This window comes from Sander lucioperca, chromosome 10, assembly GCF_008315115.2.
Source record: "Sander lucioperca isolate FBNREF2018 chromosome 10, SLUC_FBN_1.2, whole genome shotgun sequence".
In the NCBI taxonomy this organism is placed as follows: Eukaryota; Metazoa; Chordata; class Actinopteri; order Perciformes; family Percidae; genus Sander; species Sander lucioperca.
In genome coordinates this window covers 11802217-11820138 of record NC_050182.1, presented here as the reverse complement: position 1 = coordinate 11820138, position 17922 = coordinate 11802217, and the positions used below count along the sequence as shown (strand labels likewise).

Genomic DNA, 17922 nt, shown 5'->3' with positions numbered 1-17922 from the left:
TATGTATATATATATATATATATATTATATTTCTCGTTCTGTGGTTGTCTTGTCTTTTAAAGTGTATTGAGAAACAAACTAAACTTACTTACATACATGAAAAATAGAAAAAATAAAGCCAAATTTGTTTCTAGCCCCACTCCCCCACAGAAGTATTTAAAGGACAGTTAATGATTTGTATTTTACAAGAGTGACCACCTGTGGACTCCCATAAAGTCCAGTCTTTTCACTAACACAATAATCAGTGTAGTTACACCACATTTCACCCAGACAAAGTAAAAGAAAATGGCTGTTTCAGCATCATAAGAAGCTTCAATCTTACCAAAACTATCCAAAATCTGCCAAAGTAGCAGGTACACTTAGCAGGTAAAGCCCTTGTATAGACAAATCCAATATGGCCCTCTAGTGGAGAAAGAATGTATACCTCATCATACCAGATGTATTAGCCGTGATGTCCACCAGGTGTCACTGTACTCAAAGAAAAACACCATGCATTATCTTCCCCACAGCCTCACATGTGATCATTAATCCAGACATGTTAGTATATTGATCAAGTTCTTCTATCCAGACTTTTCTGTCCTCTAGGTTATCAGTGATTTGGCCGACTCTCCAACAGTTACAGTCTCCATGGTAACCTGAAACCGGTCTTTTCAGGAGTTTACGTGCCGGTCGAAACACCTGAATCACCTGAGCCTCCCTCAGTTTCTTCCTCTTGCTTTCAGATGTTCCTGTCTTTAGAAAACAGAAAGGAATCATCCATTTTTCCTGCTGCCATAAATTCTCACTAGAGCACCACACATAGATTAATCCGCAATCTAAAATAGTCCCAAACAAATGCCTTTATTTCCTCATTTTTGCTAAAAAACTACAATGACCAACTGTTACAGGAAATTACTGAGCTAAGTGTGTAGAAGTGAATGGGCACAGAAAGGATAGGAGAGTCAGAAGGTATTTGAAGACAGACTGACATGTTGTTTTCATGGGATTTGTTAATACTAAGAAAAATAAGAATAAGGGCACCTTTATCCTTTAAAAAAGCATAGCCAGGAGGTAAAGAGAAAAAACTAAAAAGGTAGAGGAAGTGGAGGAAGCATTTAGTTGGGTAACAAATTAAAAAGGAAATCCTGAATTAATGAATAAAAACATAACAAATGTAAATGCTTGCATACATTTTACACTATTAGTTTGTTGTAGCACACATCATATGCCACTGTGGGTTACAATCTCTAGAGAAATCCCTGAAATATAAGCGTATGCTGTGAGGAGTTCATTACAGGAATCTGAAGATGCCCAAGGCAGCTCTCTATCAACAGTTGGAATTCCACTGAGCTGCAGAGGACGGAGAAATGCAGGAAACTGGAGATGCCCTGGAAGTGTGAGAGGTGTACACAAAGCGAAGAGGCCTTTGTGGCCATCTTAGGAATGTTCCGGCATCAACACTTTTAAAGACTCTTTGATGTGCACGACTGCTTTCCCCCCTTTCCTGTGACAAATACATGATCCCGAGGATGTCTGCGGTCACCTGTACCAACACACTCAACACAAAGTTTAATGTTTCATAATACTCACAGTCATTTGCTTGTGCTTCATCAGAGATAGATCATTACAGAGTGCAGTTTTGTTGTAATTTAACTCCCCCCTTTACATTACAGAGGAAATATATTGCACCTTTTACTCAGTTATCTCTCTGATGGCTGCAATCAATAGCTATTCTGCAAATGAAGATTTGACTTTCAACATGAGATGAATGTCGCTATTGTTGGTGCATTTTGGGCATGATCTAAATTACATTTTAACCAAAAAATGAAAGCAAGAGCCAAATCCAAGAAGGTTTCTAAGTATATATATATATATATATATGGTAAAATGAATGGCTGGAGCACTCTGACAGGATGGCAGCATGAACTATCTGGCCAAGAGTGGCTGGCAGCTGCATCAAATTGATCCGGATTTGGAAATCCCACGTTTTGCTATCCAGGATCACCTGATCCATCTTACTTTTATGCCAGTTTTTTAAAGGAACATTGGATTGGATCACTGTGATCCAAATACCAAATTTCAGGATTACCAAATCCTGTTTACCAGAGCCTTAAATGGAACCAGCAGTGTAGCCTACTGGCTTAGCAAAGAACAACAGGTATAGGCAAAATACTGGTGGCCACAAATAGCCATTGTTTGTTTTAACTTTAAGAAACAGAAACATTTTACATTCCTTATTTTGTTATGTTAAATAACAAAACAAAAACAATACTATCCAATAGTCAAAAATCATTAGATGTGACATGCTTCAAATATGCTTCAAATATGAAGACAACTATATATCAACAGTAAACACTGATTTTGTGATCATTCACTTAAAAAAAAAAAGGATAATCCTGTTTTTTTGGATCAAACAGATCCCAAACCGAGTTCAAAGTTTTGAAGAAACCCAAAGGGCAGGTTTGATCCAGATCAAATGTAAGATCGGATTACATGCTCTGATCTTAGTTTGGAATCACTCTTGTTTTTGAAAAACGCAGTTCCAAGATTTGATCCAATCCGTGATCCGAAATCCCACTGGATTACTTTTGAAAAACTGGGCCCTGAGGAGAGAATGACTGGGAAAAAGTCCAGAGTCTCGCTTCCCAAAAGCATCTCAAGTTAAAAATAATCTGAAAATCCACTTTACGAACTTTCTTAAGCTTAAGAATCAAGCCCAGAGCGCAAACATTTGAAGAAAAAAAGGCTGTGAATTATTTATTTTTTTGGACAAAATGTTTATGAGAGACTCAAACAGCAATCACATTTTAGATATCAGACGCTGTAAAGAGGGAATACGTGTTTTACTCGATAAATGTCTTAAATAAGGTAAGCAGTTAAAACATGTTAGAAATGAATTGTCTGTCAATGGACTCATTTTATTGTGGACTCAACTTAATCAAAAGAATTAACATTTAAAAATGTTAGATAAGCTTCTGAAAACAGCAAAAATAATTTGATTTTGAAAACATCTCAGCATTATACGTCACAGGGTCTGGAGGTATTAGAGCTGCTTCACTGATGCAGACAGACAACCAGACCTGCAGATAAACTTTAGTCACATTTCTTTCTTAACCCTTGTGTTTTCTTCCTGTCAACCATGAAAAAAAAACTTTTGTTGTCCCTATCTCAATGTTTCAATCACTTTTTTCTAAGTTTTGTATTTTACATTTTAGTGTTTTTTTCCATTGTTTTGGTCACTTTGTCAATGTTTTGGGTGCTTATTTTTGACGCTTTTTTTTGTGGTTTTGACCATTTTTTTGTTATTCTATTTTTTTTTTTTTACATTTTCGGTGCAACGTCCCATATTTTCTGATATAAAAAAACCTGGAAAACGTGTAAAATTTGACCCAACGACAACATGAGGTCTAAAACGTTGATTACGAATCAATTTCTTCCAACCCACCTGAATGTACGATGTGAATGTACGGTGGGTGTGTATGCTGGTCTAATCTGGGACTTTAGAGCCGATGGTAAGATCTGAATATTTTTTAATGTTATTTTCTGAAATAAGCACTTGTACAGCAGAGTATGAAAAGAACATCTTTATTATGCCATATTGGTTTTTAAATGAGCAGTTTCAATGGAGTACAAAAATATAAGCACCCTCTTATTACATATTAGTGTTTCAGTCATGAGCAGCTTTATCCAGTGATAAAAGCAGTGGTTATGACACAATACAGTAGTTTAACTGATATCAACAGCACTCCAAATGCTTCTCAATCAGTCACCTAACTTGCTTTGTACAGGTCGCATTACCTGTACCTGTTACTGCGACCTACACAAAGTTAGTTGTCCTTTGCTAATTGACCCCTCTGTGTATATTATTATTATCATTATTACATGATTGTATGTGTCTCCAAAGCAAGAAAGTTTGACATCCAATACATGAGGGCTTTCATTTCTGAAAAATGCCACCGCACTAATTTGATGAATAACAAAAACATACAAACAAATCAAAACAAATCAAAACAAAAGAAACATGTAGCAGCTTGAAAATGTGTTCAGTCAACAATTTTAAATATTAATACCTCATACAACTCTTCATCAGTGACATGATTGCAGATGTGGGGAGGTTTTTGTAAATAATGTGGACTGAAGTTGTAACTTTCCCTTTCATTTTTCAATTGTGCACCCCCGCAAAAAAACACTGGCCAATTTACCATCAAAACACATTTTTAGAATAGATTGATTGATTCTAGTAAAAAGTGGCTTAATCTTTCACTGCCACAACCAAAATGTCTGACAACATTATGGAAAGGATTTCTAAGGAGGTCGACCTTTCTGTTAAAGAGTAAGATCCTTTTTTTAAAACCTAAAAACATCCGCAAAATTGCGTTCGCTAAACCCACCAGACTCCATGTAAATAAACAGTAATTTTAGCATGGTAAAATACACTTCATTCAAAGTCGACAGAAAAAAAATTAAACTATGAAAAGCTGTTTTGGATCGTCTTTCCACTTTTCTAACCATCACAACTCTAGTTTTGGTTGAAATAAACACAGTTTACTGATTTACATGTGAAAATATGTTGGCTCTGTACACGCTAAAAGTATTGCTTTTTTAAATGGAGTCTGGTGGGTTTAGCGCTAGCGACTTCAGAGCTGTTTCTGGTTAAAAACAAAGGTCTCAAAGAGGTTTTAAAGGTCTATCTCTAAAGGGATCCTTTCCATAATGTTGTCAGACACTTAGAATATTAATCTGAGCCTGTCAGTGGCAAAACGAGCACTTTTGTGAAGGTACATACAAGCTGGACAATTGCCCTATTAAGTTACATTATAGCTTGTTTCGCCGCTGCCGACTGCAGCGATCTTGCTTAATACTGGACCAATTTCAAAGATTGCTGTTCCCATCAGTCACTTAGACACAAAAACATAGGAAAATAGGGTCCAGGTTGAAAAAAACGGTAGTTACCCTTTAAGTTTAAGAAACGTGCTGTTGTTTTTTTTTCCTAGGCTGGGAGGATTCAATGAAAGATGCTATAGAGTTGCATGATGGGAAGTGTAGGATTCTGGATTTCTGGAGCTTAGCTTTAAGTTAGGGGTCTTGAAAGTCCCCACCCTTTGGAAGTGCAGTACTTAATCTTGGGAGTAGTCCTTTTTGCATTACTTGATAAAGAGATGTACTGTCTCATCAGTTCACGAGTTACGCTGCGGGGGTTTTCTGTTGGTTTCTGTTGCCCTTCATGCCTGCAGAAGCTGTCCCACCAGGGCGGGACTCCTCTCCCGGATCAGGGCTGACGTGATCTCGGCGAGCCTCAACACTGACCTCTCCCATCGCTCGGCGTCCTGAGAAAGAGAGAGAGAGAGAGAGGAGGAGGAAGAGGAGGAGGGGGAGGAGAGTCAGGGAGGTCATTTGTTAAACAACGTGAAATTACAGACACTCGTCACGTGAGCTCAGTAGTAGAAGAGCCTGCAATAACAAACTAAGACATCCCCACGCAGATTCACATTTGTTCGCGTTTATCTTTCCTCCCACTAGTCACGACTCCGTCTGAGTCATCCAAATGTTTGTGCGCCAGCGGGACTGCCAGCAGCATCCAGTTAGCGTTAGCAGCCAGTTCAAACCACATCTACAGCTACACATCTACAAAGTTAAACCACGTTGTTCCACTTGTAGTAGTAGCAAAAGTAAGGAACAGGCCTGATAGGAACGAGTTACACCACTGATGGTTTACAGTGGTGGAAGAAATACTTAGACCTTTTACTTTGGCATTATCACAGTGTTGTTACAGGTAAAAAAATCATGCATTTAGCACACAAATATACTTAGAGTACCAAAAGTAACATTTACTCGCAGAATGGCCCATTTCAGTAGCCTGGATGCCAGCCGAACTTAGCCCCGCCCACAACATCTGAGGTCGGGAAGTTCGGTCTGGACTTGATCCGTTGTGCAACTATGCTTGAACCAGAGCTGTTCGGACCAATCAAAGTGTCAGGGCGGGCTTTATACGATGATGGACAGATGATCAACAGTAATGTACTCAACCGCGTCACCAAAGAGCGCTTGGGTTGAATTTGTTTACAACAGAGGTGGCTGCCGCTGGAGAATCGAGATGTGTAGATTCCGCCATCGCGTCTGTTATAGAAGATATCGACAGCGCATTCATTTTAAAAGAGGAACAGAGAACCGCGATCAAGGCATTTGTCGATCGCAAAGATGTTTTTGCCGTCCTTCCTACGGGATACGGCAAAAGTTTACACTCATCTTCTTCTTCTACTTCTTCCAGCGTGCGTGCAGTTGAGTTCTGTTGACAACTATGCGTCGCTCAACATACGTCACATACTCCGTTGCTCTGATTGGTTGTAGGTCTATCCAAATGAGTGAAGAGGCCTTTTCTTTCCTGGTTCGGTTGAAACACGCCCCATAATCACAGCCCAATGGAGCAGTATCAGACTCATAATCTGACCAGAATCTGAGTATGACGAGATCAGGCTACCATTTCAGAATAATTCATATAATAATACTGAATAATAATTTGTGATGCATTATTGTGTTCATCACTTTAATGTTGCAGCTGGAAAAGAGACATTTTAACTACTACCTATAATAATGTACCATCATGTATTAGTTAATTCATATTTTGTATTAATAATTTAAATTCTGCAAAGTAACTCATGTCACCTTAAAAAATGTAGTGGAGTAAAACGTGCAGTATTTGCCTCTGAAGTGTAGTGGTGTATAAGTATAAAGAAGCAGAAAATGGAAATACCCAAGAACCTTCGAAAATTGTACTTAAGTTTTTTAAGTTTCCTTAATTACTTTCAACCACTGATGGTTTGGCTTCACTCTGAGCTACATGGACAGCTCTGAGAAACAGTAGGAAAGGAAGAAAAGGACAGGAAAAGGGAGTGGGCAAGGTTCCAGATTTAGCACCAGCTGCATTTTCTTTACAAATGACGACACTCATAAAATTATCCTGGATTCTGATGTTGCCACAAAGATGCTCCTGATGAGAGAAAAGTCCTGTGCCATTCTGCCGTGAGGTCAAAGAAACGCTGAACACTGAATTCACCACACGTCATTTGATTGTAAGAATCACAAAATCTGGTGGTGGATTTTTTTCGTGACTCCCATGTCTCTTTATGTTCAAATCAACAGACGGGAGCAATTTTCAGAAGGAGGGGAAAGAAAAAACGCCACAGAATTAACTTTACTTTGAGATTTATGGTGCATGATATTGGACAGAACTACGCTCAACCACACGTAAAACAAAAGAAGACCATACATTCTCTCATTCACTCAGTCTGTTTCTTTTATGGGCAAACTCTGTTGTGGTTGTTTTGCTTTCGTGATTCCTCTCTTCTGTATCTCTTTCTTCTTCTTTTTTTCTCTGCAGACCGCCTGCACAATGCACTTTTAATGGTTTTCACTCCCCTGACTCCATTCCTTAGGCTGCAGCGACTCCCTACTTTGATTTAGTCTCTTGATGAGGCCTTAGAATGACCCGTTTTCCATCTTTCAAAGGCACTGCAGTTCAAGGAGCTTTACTTATTTTACTTGTTCCTCACATAGATTTATGCTTCATGCTCTACCTGGACCTTTTCATAAATGGATCGTGGACTTTAATAAGGCTTTTGACAAAGCTTTTGATGTAGCAGCATGCATGAGGTAAAAAATATAAAAGGTTTTCATTTCTTGAAACATTTAAGCATACAGAGAACACAAAAACAGGATGTATAACCACAGAGAAGAGAAAAAAGAAAGGCCTGGGATAGATTTTAGTTTCTGTAACGAGCAAAGAGTTTCACATACATTAGTTCTGCATTCAAATATCTAAAACAGCACAATTTCATGTAAAGTTAAAGGTAGGGATGCACCGAATCCACTGGTTAAGATTCTGCAGAATCCGAAACCGAATACCGAATCCTACTCCCATCCTCAGTCCATTAACACAGTAAACACATTAATGAAGTAAACAACATCCACGGCCTCTAAAATAGTTAAATGTAACAACTTAATGTTGAATTCACATGCTCTTTTCACATCGTAGGAAAGCACATCGCTATCGCCAGATGAGTGACAATTTTGTTTGGCAAATTTTTGCTAACCAGTGTATGATGAAAGCATGTTGGGTGGGTGAAATTAGAAAGCTAATGTTAGCTAACGAGCAGCAGCTGGCCGTTCGTTCGGTCGCTCCACTCTCACTGTAGAGAGACTCATTTGCCGAGAGAACGGCTGACAGCCCGGGAGAGACACTGTCTGGTTAACACAAGTTTTTAGCTGACTGTCCTTACTTTGTACCTTAAGTTGCTGCATTTTGGCTGCTGTCTGTAGATTCCTTCATGCACAACTCATATTCTTTCGGATGTTTCATACGCAAATGTTTTAACGACGGCGATGTTGTGTATTGTTTAGGGTCCTTGCGACCAGGCGACAAATCGGCATTGTAAATTGAACATGTATCTCGATTTGAATTGCCTTCTTTTGACTGAAAGTACTGCCAAACAACACTTTATCTGCTCACGAGTTCCATTTTCACTTTCTCACAGCCTACTGCATTGAACGGTCCACCTACGTAAATACTTTCCCGTAATCAACGGCGGCGTCATTACGTCGACCAGTGTAGCACGCGTAGTGCAAGTGTAGGATTCGGTTCGGTGGAAAAAATAAGTCAGTTTTGTTTTACATCCCGGATCTTGTTATCACAGTTTTAGCCGAACTGATTGTTTGCTAAGCCCCACCCCCCTTAGTTACTATTGCTACACCTGACAAGATTTTAGTACTTGCACGGCACATAATGCAGTTAATGGTGGCGGATTTATCATTGAAATTCATAGTAATTTTTGAAAATGCACATACAATTATTTAAGTAAGGCAAGTCTATTTTTATTTATTTTTTTAAGATTTTTTTTTTTTTGGGCATTTCTGCCTTTAATGGATAGGACAGCTCGGATATGATAGGGGAGAAAGAGGGGGAAGACATGCAGGAAACCGTCACAGGTCAGACTCGAACCCTGGACCTTCTGCGTCAAGGAATAAACATCTTTATATGTGTGCCTGCTCTACCAACTGAGCTAACCGGCCACACGGCAAGTCTATTTTGATGCAGGAAGACTGTGAACTTTGATGGATGTTTTCAATGGACAGTTTGGGGAATCATTTTATGTCCTTCCCCGTCAAACGTCTTTTTAGCGATCGCCGTGCTCTCAGATCTCTGCAATATACCCTTTTCTCAGTCGTCACTTTGGTCATGTCATAGCAGGAAAAGCACAGGTGTAACTAATGACATTAATGATGGCTCTGTTCCATTTGGGTGTTTCAGTAAGCCATGACAGTGAGCCAGGATGGACAACACCAGGGGCATAGAACAGCACCACCTAACTGGAATGAAGCCTTTATCACTTGGGCTTTTCCTGCAATGAGATGTCAAAATGTCTGCTGTGAAAAACGCCTTTTATTTTGGCGAGTACAATGTTATCAAAACAGACAAAAACGATGGCCAAGCCACCGAAAACTGGATCCAAGCTGTAATAAATGGTAATTATCCTTTAACTTATCTTTTAACAGTCCTGGATCTGACTTGTATTATTTTAACAACCAATCTGACACTTTCTCTTCTGGGTCTAGAACCAATTTCATCAGCCAGCACTCAAAGGGCAGGTTTGCTTAGAGAGAAATAAAAACATTTAAGAGGGCTTTTCACAAAGCTTTTAATGTCCTAACATCCACAGAGAGGAACATAAAGATATATTAAAAATATATCACGCTAAAATGACAAAACAGCGATGATTTGTGATCTGGAACATCCTATTTAACTTATCTTCAGATCTGGCTTTCAAATGCATGTTGCATTACAACTGTGTGACAGCAGTTTAACACATTTGGAGCTGAGTGTTAGATCAACAGGAGAAAAATAAGCTTTCTCTGACTCTGTGCTTTCTCCATCTTATAGCCTGGCTTCACCGGCCAGCTCCTAACAGCACAGTTTGTGCAGAAATTGGACGGGAATGTGACGAGGTGTGAGAGCGATGAGCGTGGAATCGGGCCTGACCGTGGTTAATGGGAGCGAGAGACCCGGGATCCAGAACTCCCGAAGCACTCCTCCCTAATCAGAACCAGCGGAGGGGGAGTCAGATGACATGGATTTTCCACACCAAACTGACTGAAGGGGGAACTGGAGTACAGATCAACGACTCCAGCCTCCTGATTGATTAAAGCAACACGGAGGAATGAAAAAAGAAAATGATGGAATCAAAATATGATAGTTTTGAATGAGCTCCAGAGGCATTCTGTGTCCCCTTCTACAATCATTTCTTAACATGCTTTTAGATCTAAAATTGGCAAAATGTTTGAAGAATCAAAGGAAATGGCTTTTCTGTTTTTCTTTACGATGTACCCAAGTCATTGTTCCGTAGCTTAATCACTGGTACGAGGCGATGTGGGGATGGGCCAGTACATCTGTAAGCAGTCATGCATGAGCCAACATTGTCCACATAGCCTCAGGAATATGCATAGGTTCATCCACTGAAATAAAATGTATAATCAATGTTACTTCCTTGGGTTCATTCATGAGATCAGTCAGGAGCTCTGAGTGAGAAATCAAAGTGTTCTAGTGAAATCTAATTGCATCGTTTCATTGTTTACACCATGAGCAATCAGATCAAAGCATTGCTCCGATTGGTATCTAAAAGCAATTACATCTTCGCACGGAAAGTATTTGAGATGTGACATGCGTTCGGAGGAGCTAAAAGGCCACGGGGGATGATAAATGTGACGAGCACGATCATCGGTCGATTACCACCCAAGTGCAATTGATGAGGACGATGGGAAAGTCCTGAGATCTCCGGGTGCATCGGGTATATTGAAGACAGCTACAGCCATCAGACCACAGCTAATGACTCTATTATAGAGGTCTGTTTTCTTATAGGCAGAACAAAACAAAAAAAAACACTTAAGTTTGCACAAGAGAAAAATAAGAAAAAGCAAAAACCAAGTCGAGATCACCAAGGAGGATCAAAGTTTTAAGCCGGTCTAAGCCCTAGCGCTGAATTATTTCCACTCCAGATATGCGGCCTTTGAAATATGAATCGTGCTTCATAAAACGGCATTATTAAATCAAGTAGTTGCTTGCACAGTGGAACACAAATACGACTTGAGCTCTTCATTGACTCGTGGCACAGCTTTAAGTAGTCACAACTGCCACTCAGGCTTTAAATGTGGTCGAGACAAAAGCACGACAAAGGGGTAGAATTACTGAACAGCAAACAAACTCCGAGGCTTCGGAGATATTTGCATATCTAACTGCTTTCAGGCTGAAATCTATATGACTTCAGTGTGAGGAAGCAAGTGAACTGATTGATCGGCGCTCAGGAAAGAGTTCACTCCAGTAAGTCTTGACAGACAAGAGCTGGTGCCTCTCCTGACCCGGGCTTTGCTGCCGTTTGCGGGCACGGCGCTCCGTTCAGCTCAGGTCTCCTCTTTCCACTGAGGACCATCCCAGAGGAATAAAGCAGCTTTCTAATGAGCCGCTCGCTGGCTCATTGTTATGGGCACACAAACATCCACGAGAGGGAATACATGTGTTGGGACACATGAGAGAGTATGCACGCATACGGAAGACAGACTGGGTAGACACTTCATCGGGTGTTCAAACTCGTACATGTGCACCCAGGAATGTGATCCAGGAGGGATTTGCATGTCTCCAGATCATCATTATAAGCAGCACAGTCTATGTCCTCCAGCGTTTTCCACTGTGTCTGTCCCAGTGTCTCTTCCAGCAGAATATGGAAATGTAGAAACCAGTTAGCGAGCGCTCGAGACTGAATATTTCTCGCTGTGGCAGCGCTGAGACAAACAGCGCTGGAGTTGGGTGTTTGGACAGACATGAGATAAAAACGGAGAGGTGTAACTGAGCCTTTAAGATGGAAACCACAAGCAGATTAGTCTGATTGACAGAGCTATTTGAGCTAATAGGTGCTCCTCACCTGTTTACAGTGTGGAATTAATCTTCATACTTTCCAAAGACAGAAATGTCTTCATGTGCCAAAGTCTAAGTGCAGTCGCAGGAGGGTATTTTATTCTATTCTAAAAGTGTTCGTTTTTATGAGATTATTAGACATAAGGGAACCTCACTTTCCACTTCATAATGATTAAATATCACAAATCCTCGCTTAAAGAATCTCCCAGCCAAACGTATCATCATTTATTCACATTAGTGGAAGGAGTATCACCGGTAACATATGCCATGTTAAATGGGAAAGCGACACATTTACATTCTGAGACACAGCACTTTTTTTCCCCACTGACAGCAGAGACTCTGCTACATCGATTACTGACGCGTCCAACCCTCTAGTGGCCTAGAAAACATTTATATAGTTTCTCTTGACAGATTTTACATTTAAAAATAGAGACGGTTAGCAAACAATTTATGAACTGGTATCAAGGGGAAAATACCACTGGATACGAGTCATAGTTGGAAACATGTCTGGGGACTTTAAGGGTTCTTTACGGGAGATTTTTTTTTATTTTTACTTTGTGGACCAAGAACCTAGATTATAGTCCAAGAGACAAGTCACATTGTGAAATGAAGTGACAGCATTGTTTTAATACATAAACAATGCAATATATAATCATTTGACTGGGCAGTAACTGAAAGCAAAATGCTCTCAATCACTCCCATGTGTATGGATGCACAAACACATGCATCAGCCTTGTTATTCCAGACTTCGACCACACGTTTTTTGGAATGGAACTTCAATCATTAGCTTCTATTTTTTTGCTTACTGTTTAAAGGGTGGATTTTGACAAGCTGTGAGGCGACAGGTCTTTGAAACGCAGAGCAAAGGGAGAACGGGGAAGAACGGGGGAGGAAAGCATCAACGGACCACACAATATGCAATCCCCAAACTCGCTCTACTCTTAAATGCCACAGATGCAATCAACCTTTCCATCTGAGAGGAGCGTGCAGCAGCACTTCTGCCACACAAGAAGAGCCTGCTTTGAAGCTTAAAGGTTTCAGGCAATTAGGACCTTTAATGGTGACAATTTGTATGCCTCTGTCATTTTCCCGAGATCCCCAGCCCCGAGGACTGCTGCTGCTGCTGCTGCTGCTACTGAAGGCTTCCGCTTCTGTTCCCTTCATAAAATGCCAAGAGCGCTGGGTCCTAATTGAAAAACAGTTTATGGAAAAGCTTGGCGCAGAGCCCGAGCCAAGGGACCTGGACAGAGTTGTTAGAGTCACACCAGCTACCATAACCAATGTGGCCAAGAGCATTTAGAAATATGTTATGGCCTCTTTTACTGCCACTGTATTTTTTTTTGCCTGTGACATGAAGGTGCTGCAATCCTAAGAGTTGCAGCATCCACTTGAGGGCAGTATCATTACTAGCAATAAACAGCATTCTCCACTCTGGGAGTCTTAAAAGCTAAACCCACCTAACATGAACTTCACTGAGCATTAATCTGACTTCTGCCCTTTAATAGATGAAGTGATTTCTCGGAAAAACTCTCCCTAAATGACCTGCGTGTAGAATCCCAGTGATACAATACTGCTAAAAACACCCAGCGCTTTGGTCTGAGAGAGGATAGTGTTTCAGGGCTTCTGACAGCTTGTCCCTGAGTGGGTATTATGGTCCTGCTGCCCTCACTCCGCTCCGTGTATCTTTGAAGACAGGCAGTAGCTTGGGGCTAAACTGCGAGGAGAGGGTAACAGGTCCAATTACTGGCCAGTCCAAAAGTCTGATTAGATCCCCAATTTTTACACCACTAAGGTGCTTCAGAGACTCATTTAATACAATGAAGAATGGTGACAGAATTACTTTAGTAGATGTAGCACCACAGGAGTCCTGTGTATTGCATTTAAATCTTTAACTCCTAAAGCAGCTCTAAGGTTCAGGATTGGTTATTCCACTCTGTCTGACAGTATCGTATAGATTTTTTACAGCTTTTCATCGAAGGAAATATTCAAACCCAAGACTCCACGTTTTTATGGCTGGAAATATTCGAGATGTCTCGTGCATCATTTTATACACATTTTCCCTCAAATTCAGTCTGACATGTTTGGTATCGTTGGAAACGTTCTCCGCTAAAATTTAAAATAAAGCGCTCTGTGGGTTTGAATCAAATTTGGCTGCACAGCATGAGTTTGTAATGACTGAGCCACCAGCAGGTCAACGTGATGAAAGAGGAGAAGTAAACAAGTATGAGCAGCCATATATCCTCAAATATCACACATAAAAGTACTAATTGTGAAGAAGAGTATTGCAGCTTTCCTATTTATTTATTTATAGTGTTGGGGGGGATTTTTGGGGGTTCAGGTCAATTCAACAAAAGAAGTAATATAGTGAGAACATAGAGAAAGAAGGAAGAACAAAATTAAAATGTACTTAGTGTTTCTTTAAAGTATTACAAGTACTCATTGAAAAGAAGTGTTAAAGTTTAATTTTGTTGCTCAGTGAAAACCTTTATTTCTAGTTTGGAGACTCATTAACTCATCTGATACAATGAAGACTGGTGTCAAAGTACTTCAATCAATTGGTAAAAGTAGGAATACAACAAGGCAAGATACTATCGGTAAAATGTTCAGCAGGACATATTTGGTATCGTCTGACACCTTTTGGTAGCCTTGTAAAGACCGAGGCACCGGTGTTCGATGAGTCGGATTAAAAAAGTAGATGTAGCTAAATATATCCTCAGATATCACAAGTAAAAGTACACATTTTGAAGAGCAGTGTTAAAGCGTAGCTTTTTTGCTACTCGGTGGAAACTTTTATTTCTAGTCTTTGAAATGTTCATGCTTTCAGATCAGTTGAAAGTCCAAAGCGAAGAGAGGAAACCTCCACACACTTAGTTCCAAGTTTTATTTTTACTGCTGAGCTTTGGATCCAAACAACCTTCAGAGTATACACCATGCTTACCCTGAAATGTCAGCCATTAATATAAAAATGAGCTTGGATCCCAGCTAAAAGACTGAGCTGAAGTTGACAGAGACATGAGCATTATTTCGTACTTCTGGGAACGTGTTTTATTAAATTTCTGCGAGGTATTTAGTGTCATTGCCTGAATGTCTGTACTTTAGATACCCGTGTCGTTCTCACTCTGCCTCACTTCATCTGAAAGGGATCATAATATAGGAAAGTGAATACGTCTGTATCCCACCCTAGTTTTGTGAGTTCCCCTCAGACTTTCCAGCCATAGAAAAAGCTAACTTTTGTATTGATAACTGCTTTTCAGACTCCATTGAGAGAACAATTGCTGCCACACAACTCTTTCACGGTACACTGGTGAAGCTCTTTCAACACGGGTTTCCAAAATATCCTGTCTAGGGGCGTCCATTGCGCAAACATAGCAGTTTGTTAGTCACGTCTAATGCACGACTTCTCTTTCTGCTCTTCAGAGAAGGCAAACCCTGCTAAGAATGGGACATTGAGGGGGTCTGTATTTCCACTGAATCCCCTTACTAAGAACTTTTTCAAACAAGCTCTGGTGAGAGACGACTTTGTTTGAATTCAACTCACCGAAAGACATCCCTCAAAACAGTAAGCAGAACAATGGCTCTTTAGTTGAGGAGGTATGAAGGCATGGGTAGGATTTATGAACTGGGACATACCAAATCCCACATGCGGTGAGAGAGAGGCCCAAAAGCACACACACACACACCCTCCACGGATGCCTCATTTACTTATCACACTGTATCATTTACACCAAACCAAGGGAAGCCAAACACAGTCTATATCCAAGGCCATCTGAGGTCAGGTGCAGGTGCAGGAATATTTCACAAAACAAGACATTTATTACAAGCTGGGTTTTCAGCAGCACGCATCCTGGCCAAGGCTTAGTGCCCTCACTTCACTCCTTAATACAGTACAAGCACAAGATTGTAATCGCAGTAGGCGGTGAGCCAAACATACAAACATAGGTGCCACATTGCGTTTTTGTACTGCTGTCAAAATATCGGTGTACCACAGACTAAACATCAGGGGGATAAAGCCGGCCGTGTGACTTGACAGATGTAGTGTGGGAACAAGAAGGGACCGCTATGAGAAACTGTAAAGGATAATCATTTTCACATGACACTTCATGGCTGTGAGATTCATCTGAGGACATTAAATACAAAACCAAATTTAAGTTCTTGCACTTCTTGAATCCTACATTGAAATCTGGTTATTTATAACTTTATAAACTTCCAGTTGGGGTTTCCATTAGAGCAGGAAATTAGATTTTGGCATTGGGGCCCAAATCCCAAAACTCACCAGCCGTTTCACCTCCAGACAACTTGGTTGGTCATTAACTCCACTAAAGTTATGTTGTCAGTCTGATTCAGTCCTGTTTAAATTTCCAAAATGTTGTGGAAGGTTCGGCCATGAGCCAACAAACAACAGCTGGATTTATGGTTGTGTGTTAAGGGCCTTCAGCATAGCTACAGCGCCTACATGCGCAGGCTCTGAGGTTACATTGTGGCCTACACTGCAGCTGATGTTAACCTCCTTAATTTTTGTACTACATGTCAAGGCAACAGGAGCTACAGAGATACCACATGCAGAGCTGCTCATGTTTTATGTTTCTGTTGCTCATGAGTTGATTGTTGAGAGTGAAGATAACATTAAGGAAGTTGAAGAAAAGTAAGTTATCGTTCCCTTTTGAGTAGCACACATCTAACAAATGTGGTTTGGGAAAGGGAAGTTTGGGGTCCCCTGCTGGAGCTGCTACCCCCGCGACCCGATACCGGATAAGCGGACGAAGACGAATGGATGGACATCTAACAAAGACATCGCAGATGCGAAAGAGTTACAGTTACACATGGCCCCATCATGTATAATACATCCATCTAGTGTTGCGGGGGTCGTGTCAACGGTTGAAATCCAGCGCTGAACTATAAATCAAAGTTATCTACAGCGGTCTAACCCCTTTTCCTTGCACAACTACTGGATGCTTGCGATATCATATGAGAATCGCGGGATAACATTACACAAAAATCCATCTTGTCAGGCTTCAAGTAATGTGTTTGTGTCCGGCCAATCAGCATCCTGTCAGGAGCTACTGGCAGCTACGGCCATGGTTTAGGTGTGCGTGATAACACGGAGAGGCAACTGTTAGTTCAAAACTACTGCTGCAATAGCATCAGTTATATCAGAACTGGAGAGTACTTCTTCATTACCAATTTATGTTTTGGATTGTAACCTTTGGACCCCGCAGAGTTCCAATTAATTTTGGTCTGGCACATTTAAATTACCGTTTGATGGCACATTCACGTATCAAGTGTGACTGTGACTGATAAACTGTGCAATAATAATGAGACTGTGCAATACTGCAATACTCAAATACATTAAACTATTTATTCTCTTTACTTATATTTATTTATTGTTTGTTTATCTTTAGTGTCTTGCACTTTTCCACCTATCCCTTGCTGTGGAATTAATAAAGGACTTTGAATCTTGAATCTATATTGCAAAATTTGATGTCACTTGACGGCCTATAGGTGGATCTACAGAAACATGACAGAATTAGTTAGCCATAACTCTGGCCATGGCTTTAAATTATGTGAAATCTTGTACAAGTCATACTTATTGTCAGGTCGTAATCCAAATGTTAGTTTCTACTGGATGCCAGGCTGGGGTGGAGAAGAGGATTGTGCTTTCTGACTCGTTGTGACCCCACGGAGGTTGTGTTAATGTGTTGTCCGCGTTTTCAACAAATGAACTGTCAACTGAGTGGCAATGCCGTCTGACGCTGCACCGACTGAACAATGCTGAGGACGCCGAGCAGGAGGACGCCAGGTGGGCCGCAAACCATTACCTTCAGTCGGGAAGTTAAGCGGTTAGTGTTCTAGCTTTCAAATGCTCAAGCAAAACCTAGCTCTGTCATAATCCTAGACGTAGCGAGAGTAATCAAGTTTTCCCAGGGTTGGTTATGCCGTGACATTATACAAAGCCCTAATATTTCTGTAAAGGATTTAGGTAGTGT

At 40.5% G+C, this 17922-nt stretch overlaps 1 protein-coding gene across 2 annotated transcripts in view; it reads right to left on the bottom strand.

The window, feature by feature from the left end:
• Window positions 1-4968: 4968 nt before the first annotated feature.
• The window catches only part of crppa (CDP-L-ribitol pyrophosphorylase A), a 54360-nt gene continuing 41406 nt past the window's right edge, over window positions 4969-17922 (bottom strand). For both annotated transcript variants that reach the window (XM_031279535.2, XM_031279534.2), the window contains one exon: window positions 4969-5306. In XM_031279535.2, coding sequence (XP_031135395.1) covers window positions 5202-5306 — 105 coding nt within the window. In that variant the 3' untranslated portion in view covers window positions 4969-5201. The remainder of the gene's footprint in view (window positions 5307-17922) is intronic.